This window comes from Carlito syrichta, unplaced genomic scaffold (assembly GCF_000164805.1).
Source record: "Carlito syrichta isolate Samal-C Ts95f unplaced genomic scaffold, Tarsius_syrichta-2.0.1 Scaffold304305, whole genome shotgun sequence".
NCBI classification, from domain to species: domain Eukaryota; kingdom Metazoa; phylum Chordata; class Mammalia; order Primates; family Tarsiidae; genus Carlito; species Carlito syrichta.
Window position 1 is genome coordinate 54704 of NW_007248401.1, and position 11785 is coordinate 66488.

The following is an 11785-nucleotide window of genomic DNA, read 5'->3' on the forward strand; positions in this document are numbered from 1 at the left end:
TAAGAAAAATGACTGATGGTACTGGGAAACTACGGGGGGGGGGATGGGATTACAGTAGCAAATATCTGTCTGGGGATGGGGAAACACCTCTTATCAACAGGGTGCCTGAATGAAATGTAATTGTACACCTAACCTTTAACTGTACCCCACAAAACCATAATAAAAAATATTGATTAAATCTGAAAAATTAAAAAATAAAATAAATAAATAAATAAAGTATAGACTATAGAGAACCACATTTTCCACTGCCACTCATGACTCCATTTTTAATGAAAATGCTCACTGTGCCCAGAATAATCACCTAGATAATTCTTTTTGTTGTTTACAATGTGCTTTATTAAAACTTTTGATAGTTTTTAAAAAAATACACATTAGAAACTGATAAACTAAGTAGCATTACCCTCATCCCTAAGCCAAAGACACTACAAGAAAAAAAAATTACAGGCCAATATATCTGATGCACATAAATGTAAAAATTCTCAACAAAATCTAGCAAATCAAATTCAACAGCACATTAAAATGATCATCCACTATGATCAAGTAAGATACACGATATTAACCAAATAAAGGGCAAAAATCCTTCATCTCAATAGAAGCAGAAAAAGCACTTGACAAAATTCAACATCTTTCGATATCTATCATGATTTTAAAAATCCAACATCTTTCAGCATCATAATAAAAACTCTCAAATTAAGAATAGAAGGAAACCAGCCAGGCACAGTGGCTCACACCTGTAATCCCAGCACTTTGGGAGGCAGAGAGAGGACTGCCTGAGCCCAGAGGCTCTCATCCAGCCTGGGGAACATAGACCTCATCTCTTAAAAAAAGGCAAAAAATTAGCTGGGCATTGCAGTACACCCTGTAGTCCCAGTTACTCAGGAAGCTGTGGAGGAAAGATTGCCAGAACTCAGGAGGTTAAGGCTGCAGTGAGCCATGACCATGCCACTGCACTCCAGGCTGTGCGAGACTGACTTAAAAAAAAAGAAGAAAGAAAAAGGCTAAGTGCAGTGACTCACGCCCTATAATCCCAGCACTTTGGGAGGCTGAGGCGAGAGGACTGTCTGACTCCAGGAGTTCGAGATCAGCCTGGGCAACTTAGCAAGATCCCGTCTCTTAAATAAATAAAAAAATTGGCTAGGCGTGGTGGTGCGTACCTGTGGTTCCAGCTACTTGGAAGGCTGAGACAGAAGGTTTGCCTGAGCCTAGCAGGTTGAGGCTGCAGGGGCCACAAGCATGCCACTGCACTCTAGCCTGGGCGACAGAGTGAGACTCCAATTCAAAAAAAAAAAAAAAAAAAAGGAATAGAAGGAAACTACCTAAACATAATAATGGCTATATATGAAAAGCCCACAGCTAATATCATACTCAACAGAAAAGTTGAAAGCTTTTCCACAAAGATCAAGAACAAGGCTGGGCACAATGGCTCACACTCACACTGTAATCCCAGCACTTTGGGAGGCCAAGACAGGAGGATTGCTTGAGCCCAGGCAACATAGCAAAACCTCATCTCTACCAAAAAGCAAAAAATTAGCTGGTTGTGGTGGCACACACCGGTAGTCTCAGCTACTCGAAAGGCTGAGGCAGAAGGATTACCTGAGCCCAGGAGGTCAAGGCTGTAGAGAGCCAAGATCATGCCACTGCACTCCAATCTGGGCAACAGAGTGAGACTCTGACTCCAAAAAAAAAAAAAAAAAAAAAAAATCAGCAATAGGACAAGCATGTCTATTCTTGCCATTTCTATTCAGCATAGTATTAGAAATCCTAACCAGAGAGCAATTAGACAAAAGAAAGAAATAAAAGATAACCATACTGGAAAGGAAAAAGTCCGTTTGCAGATGACATGATCTTATTTTAAAAAACAAAACAAAAAACCTTAAAGATTCCACCAAAAATCTGTTAGAACTGATAAATTCGGTAAACTTGAAGTATAAAAAAAATCAATATACAAAATTCAGTAGTGTTTCTATACAGTAACAATGAACTATCCAAAAAAGAAATCAAGAAATAGCTAGGCATGGTGGCTCACGCCTGTAATTCAGTGACTCAGGAGGCTGAGGCAGGAGGATCACTTGAGGCCTGGAATTCAAGATCAGACTAGGCAACACAGTGAGACCCCCATCTCTAAAAAAACAAGCAATTTTTAAAAAGTAGTCAAGTGTGGCAGCACACACCCGTAATCCCAGCTACCAGGAGGCTGAGATGAAAAGATTGCTTGAGTCAAGCAATTCGAGGCTACAGTAAGCTATGATCATACCACTGCACTCCAACTTGAGTGGCAAAGCAAGACCCTATCTCCAAAAAACAAAAATAAAGTAAAATAAAATAAATCTAATTTACAACAGCTACCAAAAAAAAAAATAAAACATTTAGACATAAACTTAGTCAAGGAGGTGAAAGAGAACTATAAAATACTGATTAAAAAACTAAAATTTTAAAAATCTTTATTTAAATACATGCAAAGATATCCTGTGTTTATGGATAGGAAGAATTAATATTGTTAAAATCGCCATACTACTCAAAGTGATCTACAGATTAAATGCAATGAATCAAAATTCTAATGACATTTTTCACAGAAATAGAAAAAACAATGCTAAAATTTGTACCTAACCACAAAAGACCCTAAATAGCCAAAGCAATCTTGAGCAAAAGATCAAAGCTGAAGGCATCATACCGCCTAACTTCAAAGCTATCATAACCCAAACAGCATGGTACTGGCATAAAACCAGATGCACAGACAAATAGAATACAGTTCAGAGATAAATCCACACATTTAGGGTCCACTGGTTTTCAACAAAGGTGCCAAGAACCCACAATGGGGAAAGGACAGTTCCCAATAAATGATGTTGGGAAAACAATATCCACATGCAGAAGAATAAAATTAGACCCTTTCTCATATCATATAAAAAAACAAATTCAAAATGGATTAAAGACTTAGGCCAAGCTCAGTGGCTCATGTCTGTAATTCCAGCACTTAGGGAGGCTGAGGCAGGAGGATCACATGAGGTCAGGAGTTCAAGACCATTCTGGCAACATAACAAGACCTTATCTCTACAAAAACTAAAAGATTTTTTAAAAATGGATTAAAGACTTAAATGTAAAATCTGAAACTGTAAAAGCACTAGAAGAAAACACAGAGAAAAGCTGGGCTCGGTGGCTCAGCCTGTAATCCCAGCGCTTTGGGAGGCTGAGGTGAGTGGATTGCCTGAACCCACGGGTTCAAGACCCGCCTGGGCAACTTGGCAAGACCTCATCTCTACAATAAGTCAAAAATTAGCCGAGCATGGTAGCACACACCTGTAGTTCCGGCGACTTGGAAGGCTGAGGTGGAAAGATCGCTGGAGCCCAACATGTCAAGGCTGCAGTGGCCAGGCACGGCCACTGCACTCCAGTCTGGGTGACAGAGTGAGACTCCAACAAAAAAAAAAAAAAGAAAAGAAAACACAGAGAAAAGCTCCATAACATTGGTTGGGGCAATGATTTTTTGGTATATGAACCCAAAAGGACAGTCAACAAAAGCAAAAATAGACAAATGGGATTATATGAAACTAAAAAGCTTCTGCAAAGGGCACAGTCAACAGAGTAGAGTCATCTGTGAAATGGAAGAAAATATTTGCAAGCCACACATCTGATAAGAGGTCAGCATCCAAAAAATATAAGGGGCCAGGCAGGGTGGCTCATGCCTGTAATCCCAGCACTTTGGGAGGCACAAGTGAGAGGACTGCCTGAAACACGGGTTCGAGACTAGCCTGGGCAACTCGGCAAGACCTCGTCTCTACAATAAGCAAAAAAAATTAGCCAGGCAGGGTGGCTTATGCCTGTAATCCCAGCACTCTAGGAGGTAGAGGCAAGAAGATTGCCTGAGCTCAGGGAGTTGAGACTAGCCTGTACAACATGGTAAGACCTCATCTCTCCAATAAATCAAAAAATTAGTCAGGTTTGATGGCATGCACCAGTGGTTCCAGCTACTTGGAAGACTCAGGCAGAGGCCCAGCAGGTTGAAGCTGTAGTCACCATGAGCATGCCGTTGCATCCCAACCTGGATGACAGAGTGAGACTCCAGCTAAAAAATAAATAAATAAAATAAAAAATAAATTAGCTGGGTGTGGTGATGCACGCCTATGGTCCCAAGCTACTTGGAAGGCTGAGACGGAAGGATCACCTGAGCCCAGCAGGTTAAGGCTACAGTGGCTGTGAGCAGTTGGAAGTCAACTCAATAGTAAGAAAACAACCTAATATAAAAATAGGAAAAGGATATGAATAGACACCTCTCAAAAAAAAAAACCATACAAATGGCCAACAGATATATGAAAATATGTTCAACATCACTAATCATCAGAGAAATGCAAAGTAAAATACAGTGATATATCACCTCACACCTGTTGAATGGCTATTATCAAAAAGGCAAAAGACAGCACGTGTTGGTGAGGATATGCAGAAATGGAGCCTTTGTATACTGGTGGTGGGAATGTAAATTGGTATGGCCATAATGGAAAACCATATGGAAATTCCTCAAAACATTAAAAATAGAACTAATCATATGCTCCAGCAATCCATCACTGGGTATATATCCAAAGGAAACAAAATCAGTATGTCGATGAAATATCTGCACTCCCATGTTCATTGCAGCATTATTCACAATAGCCAAGATACGGAATTAACCTATCTGCCTATCAACAGCTAAATGGTTAAAGAAAATATATATACAACGAAATACTATTCAACTTTTAAAAATAAGAAAATTCTGTCATGTGAGATAACATAGATGAACCTGGAGAACATTATGTTAATTAAGTAAAATAAGCCAGGCACAGAAAGACAAATACCACATAATCTCACTTATATGTGGAATCAAAAAAGTTGAACTCAGAGAGTAGAAGGGTGGGCTCACGTCTATAATTCCAGGGCTTGGGAAGGCCAAGGCAGGAGGATCGCCTGAGGCCAGGAATTCAAGAGAACAGAAGGGTAGTTAACAGGGGCTGGGAGGAGAGGAAGGGCTGGGGAAATATTAGTCAAAAAATACAAAATTTTAGTTAGATAGGAGGAATAAGTTTAAGAGATCTATCGTACATCATGGTGACTACAGTTAATAACTATGTATTCTATTCTTGAAGATTGCTAAGAGGATAGATTTTAAGTATTCTCACCACAAAAAAAGGTATGTGAAGTAATTAGCTTGATTTAGCCATTCCACAATGTATACATATTCCAAAACAACACATTGTACATGATAAATATATACAATTTTTCCAATTACAAAGAAATAAAATCAGCTGGTCCCAAGGTAGTGAGTTATTTCAATTGATTGTGCCGTCAGTTACAGATTGAACTCCTTGTTCTACTCTTTCCCCTCTTCTCACTACTGTACTTGATTAGTCTAAAACTAAATAAAATCAAAGACCTAAAAAAAAGAAACTGATAAAATGAATAAAGCTTGAAAAACGAAATGAACAAGGAAAAATATCTTAAAAAGGAATTGAACATACTTAAATATAGCCTGTACAGACTATAAAACTCACGAAGCAATCTATATATCACATACCCTATCCTCAACTTCATAACTACTGATAAAGAGGGATATCTAGGAAGAAGGCATTGAGTAAAGTTTGATGTGAAATATACATGCACATTGAAAGCAGTCAGTGCAAGAGGGTAATCAAAGAAATGAAGTGGGAAGTAAGGGAAACCCTCTCTACACCAGAATAAACAGGCACAATAAACAGCGCTTCACACAGCCTCATCAGCAAGTGAGTAGTTACAGTCTTCTGTAATAAGATAACATGAGTAATTCAGGTCAGAACAAAGTCATTAACCTTAACCAAAAATAACCTCCCACCTGCAGAGAACAGCTACTGACTAAAAGAGAATGAACCTCTATAGACACAGGGAACCTAGAAGTAAGACCCTTCTGAGTAGGAAAACACAAATTTAGGACACTTTTACAAAGTAATACAAAAATCAGCCCTAGTATATTTCTTTGAAAATCAGATGTCTATGTATGCACTCCAACAAATAACTCATAGTCATCCAGGGTCTACATTATTTGGCATATGGAAGCTTACCTGATGGTGGTAAGGAGAGGAATCTGAGAGGCTATACAGCTGCTGTCAAAAATTCTGCAAAATAAAGATCAAGAATAGAGTAACACGCTCTTTTGTTTCTTAAAATATTTCTGAAACAACATCAGTATATTTAACAAGCTTCTATTGATTCATGGTATGAAATATAATTGTTTTTTAAAATATGTTGGACCAGGCTGGGTGGTGGCTCACTCCTGTAACCCAAGCACTCTAGGCCAAGGGTATTGGATCACTTGAGGTCAGGAGTTTGAGATCAGCCTAAGCATCATAAACATAGCAAGACCCCGTCTCTATAAAAAATTTAAAACTTAGCCAAGGCCAGGCATGGTGGCTCACACCTATAATTCCAACACTTTGGGACACCAAGGTGAGAGGACTGCCTGAGTCCACAGGTTCGAGACCAACCTGGGCAGCTTGTCGAGACCTCATCTCAACAATAAATCCCCAAAATTTGCCAGCCATGGTTGCACATGCCTGTAGTTCCAGATACTTGAAAGGCTGAGGTGGAAGATTCACCTGAGCCCAGCAGGTCGAGCTGCTGTGGCTGTAAACATGCCACCACACTCCAACCTGAGCAACAGAGTGAGACTCCAACTCAAAATAAATGAATGAATGAATGAATAAATAAATAAATACATAAATAAAAATTAGCCAGGTAGGGTGGTACACACCTGTAGTCTTAGCTACTGGAGAGAGGCTGAGGTAGGAGAATCCCCTGAGCCTAGGAGTTCAAGGTTACAGTGAACTATGATAGCACCACTGCACTCTAGCCTGGGCAACAGAGTGAGACATTTTCTCTTAAAAAAAGGAAAAAAAGCCGGGCTCGGTGGCTCAGCCTGTAATCCCGTGCCTTTGGGAGGCTGAGGTGAGTGGATTGCCTGAGCCCGCGGGTTCGAGACCCGCCTGGGCAGTGAGACCTCATCTCTACAATAAATCAAAAAATCAGCCGGGCGTGGTAGCGCATGCCTGTAATTCTGGCTACTCGGAAGGCTGAGGCGGAAGGATCGCTGGAGCCCGGCAGGCGAGGCCACGGTGGCCGGAAGCGGCCACTGCACTCCAGTCTGGGCGACTGAGTGAGACTCCAACTCAGGAAAAAAAAAAAGTAGGATCAGGCTCTAACAAACCTCAGCCAATATACTGAACAAAAGTTACAAGGAATATTATAAAATTCAGTACTTATAGATTAATATAGAAATAATGTATTTAAACACTATTACTCCAAGCTTAAATTGTATATACTAAAGTGATAATCTGCATTCTAATACTATATTCAAGGCCAGGCACAATGGCTCCCACCTGTAATCCCAGGACTTTGGGAGACAGAGGTAAAAGTATTGCCTGAAGCCAGGGATTCAAGACCAGTCTGCACAACGTAGGAAGACCTCATTTATACAATAAACCAAAAAAGTAGCTGGGTAAGGAAATGCATGTCTGTAGTTCAGCTACTTGGAAGGCTGAGGCGGAAGGCTCACTGAGCCCAGCAGGTCGAGGCTGCAATGGCCATGATCATGTCCCTGCACTCCAGCCTGGATGACAGAGTGAGGCTCTAACTCCAAAAAACAAAAACAAAAACAAAAAAAAAACTATATTCAGATTCTCAATAATATGGGACATAAAGGATGTGGTCTTAAAATGCACAAATAACCTAAAAATGCACACATGTATCAAGGGCAATTTCCCTATAAGACTCATCAGTTGAGGGCCTGATATTGTCATTTCCAGGTGTTGACCAGACCAGGACCAAGCAGCCAGCAACCAAGGAGAGGAGTTCTTATGGGGAACCTAGAGAGGAGTCCAGAAGTCTCCAGTGAGCAACCCAGGAGGAAACTAACCACATCACCACCACCTCCCCTTCTCCTTGTGTGCAGCTGTCCAGTATGGTTTCTTACACTAGAGCTTACTGCCTAATTAGGTTACTGGAAAGCCAAATCACTAACAGTTAATGTAATAAAAGTAAACTCTACAGTGTAAATGAACAGGAATGGGACAAACAGGTAGCTCTTGGGACAAAGGAAACTACATGGGTGGAAAGAGAACACTGGGCTACCTTTCCTGGTGATTCACTCTCTACCTCCTGGTAATGCTTGCAAACTTTGCTAGAAAATAACTGGGCACTTGATACACTCTAAACTATGCTCTTCCCAAAGGTGGGTCCAAGCAGGAACTGGGTGCCATTCTGGAGCCTGGTCCATAATATATATTCAACAGATATTTGTTGAATAAATAATGAATGAATTCCAAAACCATTTAAAGAACAACTCTCATAAACTGAGAAGTGATTGCAATTTTAAGCAAAATTAGGGATTCTTTTTTTTTTTGAGTTGGATTCTCACTCTGTCACCCAGGCTGGAGTGCAATGGCACGATCACAGTCACAGTGGCTTCAACTTTCTGCCTCAGTCTTCCAAGTAGCTGAAACCCCAGGCATGCAGCACCATGCCTGGCTAATTTTTTTTAATTTTTTGTAGAAATGAGGTCTTGTCAAGTTGTGCAGGCTAGTCTTGAACCCCTAGACTCAGGCCATCCTCTAGCCTCTGCCTCCCAAAGTTCTGGGATTATAGGCATGAGCCACTGCGCCCAGCCAAATCAGGGATTCTAAAAGAGAACAAAATTATTTTCCTCTGCGATTACATTAACATTCCCCACATCTTTTCTTTACTGACATTATTTTCTGGGCTTTGTTCAGCTGGTTTATATTAAAATTCATCTTTAGAAAGTAGCTGTAGAAAGGTACCAAAACTCAAAACCTAGAAATACAAAACCATATCCAGTAGTTTGTACAGAGGCCCAGTTTTTGCTCTTTTCTGCCTGCCCATGGTCTGGGGCTCTGTAACTTCCCTTCAGCACTTCTCTTGTAGAGTAGACCCTGCTGTCCCCAGAGTATGCTAAAATTTATCTCCTTTCCAAAATGCCATACCACCTGGCTGTGGGATTCTTTAGTGCTGAAAGGGAAGCCTGACCATCAATGCCCCAGGGTACCTACAGATGTTTGCCAGTCTCAAGGAAATTTTCAGGACCCAAAAGCTACTGAAGAGTCATTAAGTACAGTACTAACGATAAATTAGGGAATAGGAGTAAACAAAGCTTTTAGTTTACTAACACAGTAGCTAGAGACTATTTAGATTCCTTAAAAACATATTCCTCCTTTCCAATTTACCTCAGTTTACAGTCAGCACATGTGGTCACCACTCTGTTACCAGTAAGAGGTGAAAAATAGGCAGAAGCAATGCTCTTTGTATGTTCAGTCAAAGAGACCAAAGGCTGGTTTCCTCTGGAATTCAGGCGTCTTGCATCATAAATATGAATATCCCTGTAATAGGAGGAATAATTATCAGTGCTGCCACAGCACATGTAATGAGCCTCTAGAATAGGGCTGATCATAAGTTATCCAACCACATACTCACTACACTGAGGAACACTTAAGACAGAATCCTCTGATCCTCTGTATTAATTTTGCAAACACTAGAATAAATAAAAAGTAAAATATAAAAATCTCAAAATTAGCCGGGCTCGGTGGCTCAGCCTGGAATTCCCCACCTTTGGGAGGCTGAGATGAGTGGATTGCCTGAGCCTGCGGGTTCGAGACCCACCTGGGCAACTTGGCAAGACCTCATCTCTACAATAAATCAAAATCAGCCAGGCGTGGTAGCATGTACCTGTAGTTCCAGCTACTTGGAAGGCTGAGGCAGAAGGATTGCCGGAGCCCAGCAGGTCGAGGCTGCGGTGGCCGAGAGCGGCGACTGCACTCCAGTCTGGGCGACAGAGTGGAACTCCAACTCAAAAAAAAACAAAAAAATCTCAAAATTATAGAAGATATATGTAACCAGTGTATAGAAAGTCCCCTACATATGAAACAAGTTCTATTCAAAGAGCATGTTCATAAATCCAATCTGTTCATAAGTCCAACAAAGTTAGCCTAGGTACCCAACTAACACAATTGGCCATAGTACTGCACTGTACTAGGTTATAATACTTTTTACACAAACAATACATAAAAAACACAAAAAAAACAAGCAAAACATTTTTACTCTTTGAGTACAATACCTTGAAAAGTACAGTTGTACAGTACAGTTAACAGCAGGCATCAAGTGAACAGGCAAGAAGAGTTACTGACTGAAGGAGGGAGAGGAGGTAGGAGATGATAGAGCTAAAAGATCATCAGCAATAGGAGATGGAGGGCAAGTTGCAATTTCACTCATGCCTGATGGCACAGGTTCTGGTTCCTTGCTGGATTCAACGCTATCTACCATCTTGAACAAATGATTCAGTGATGATGTCTGAGTTGTAGCTCTTTTTTTCTCATCATAGATGACACTGGATTGCATTCTGAACAGTTACTGCAATCTTCATGTACCATTCTATGTTCGGGTCCTGTGCCTCAAAACTAACAGTGCCTCCTCAAATAATGCAAATGCATATTTGCATCTTTGAAAGTTCTCAACTTGAAGTTGTATGTAAGGGACTTACTGTATATAGAGAGACAAGTTTCTAGTAGTTTTTCTTTATACATATATATATATACACACACATACATATATATATACACATACATACATATATATATATATATATATATTTTTTTTTTTTTTGAGTTGGAGTCTCACTCCATTGCCAAGGCTGGAGTGCAGTGGCATACTCATGGCCACCCTATTGTTGACCTGCTGGGCTCAGCGATCCTTCCACTCAGCCTTCCAGGTAGCCAGAACTACAGGCATGTGCTACAATGCCTGGCTAATTTTTTTATTTATTGTAAAGACGAGAGCTCGCCAAGTTGCCTGGGCTGGTCTCAAACCCACGGGCTCAGGCAATCCACCGCCTCGGCCTCCCAAAGTGCTGGGACTACAGGCTGAGCCACCAAGTCCAGCTTCTAGTAGTTTTTCAACCCTTCCAGGAAAGTTAACACAGACTAACAAGTTATAGATTACATATTACTTTTTTTTTTTTTTTTTTGGAGTCAGAGTCTCACTCTGTCACCCAGACTGGAGTGCAGTGGCACGCTCCCGGCCACTGCAGCCTCAACCTGCTGGGCTCTGTGATCCTTCCGCCTCAGCCTTCCAAGTAGCTGGAACTACAGGCGTGCGCTACCACCCCTGGCTAGTTTTTGATTTATTGTAGAGATGAGGTCTCACCAAGTTGCCCAGGTGGGTCTTGAACCCGTGGGCTCAGGCAATCCACTCGCCTCGGCCTCCCAAAGTGCTGGGATTACAGCTGAGCCACCGAGCCCGGCCAACATATCACTTTTTTTCCTCTAAAAATTTTAAATTTTCTTTTTAAGACTAAAAGCAAATGCATATATTGCCAAGGAAAACAAAAATGTGTATTTCTTTTAGTATTTTCCCAATTTATTAAATCCAAAAGAACTTCTCATAAAAAAAAAAAATCACTCAAAAAGTCTCAATCAGCCAAGCCATGGTGGCTTGTGCCTGTAATCTCAGCACTTTGGAAGGTGGAGGCAAGAGGACTGCCTGAGCCCAGGGGTGCAAGACCAGACTGGGCAACTCATGAGACCTCGCTCCATAAAAAAAAAAAAAAAAAAAAAAAAAAAAGCCGGGCTTGGTGGCTCAGCCTGTAATCCCGCGCCTTTGGGAGGCTGAGGTGAGTGGATTGCCTGAGCCTGCGGGTTCGAGACCCGCCTGGGCAGCGAGACCTCATCTCTACAGTAAAATCACAAAATCAGCCGGGCATGGTAGTGCATGCCTGTAATTCCGG

The 11785-nt window shown here is 41.1% G+C and overlaps 1 protein-coding gene across 1 annotated transcript in view; it reads right to left on the minus strand.

Annotated features, from left to right (window-relative positions):
• The window catches only part of WDR76 (WD repeat domain 76), a 47533-nt gene that overhangs the window by 2054 nt on the left and 33694 nt on the right, over positions 1-11785 (minus strand). Inside the window, exons 11-12 of the mRNA XM_008059606.2 lie at positions 9234-9386; positions 6060-6113 (exon numbers count right to left, since the gene is read on the minus strand). Of these exons, the coding sequence (XP_008057797.1) occupies positions 6060-6113; positions 9234-9386 (207 nt within the window). The remainder of the gene's footprint in view (positions 1-6059; positions 6114-9233; positions 9387-11785) is intronic.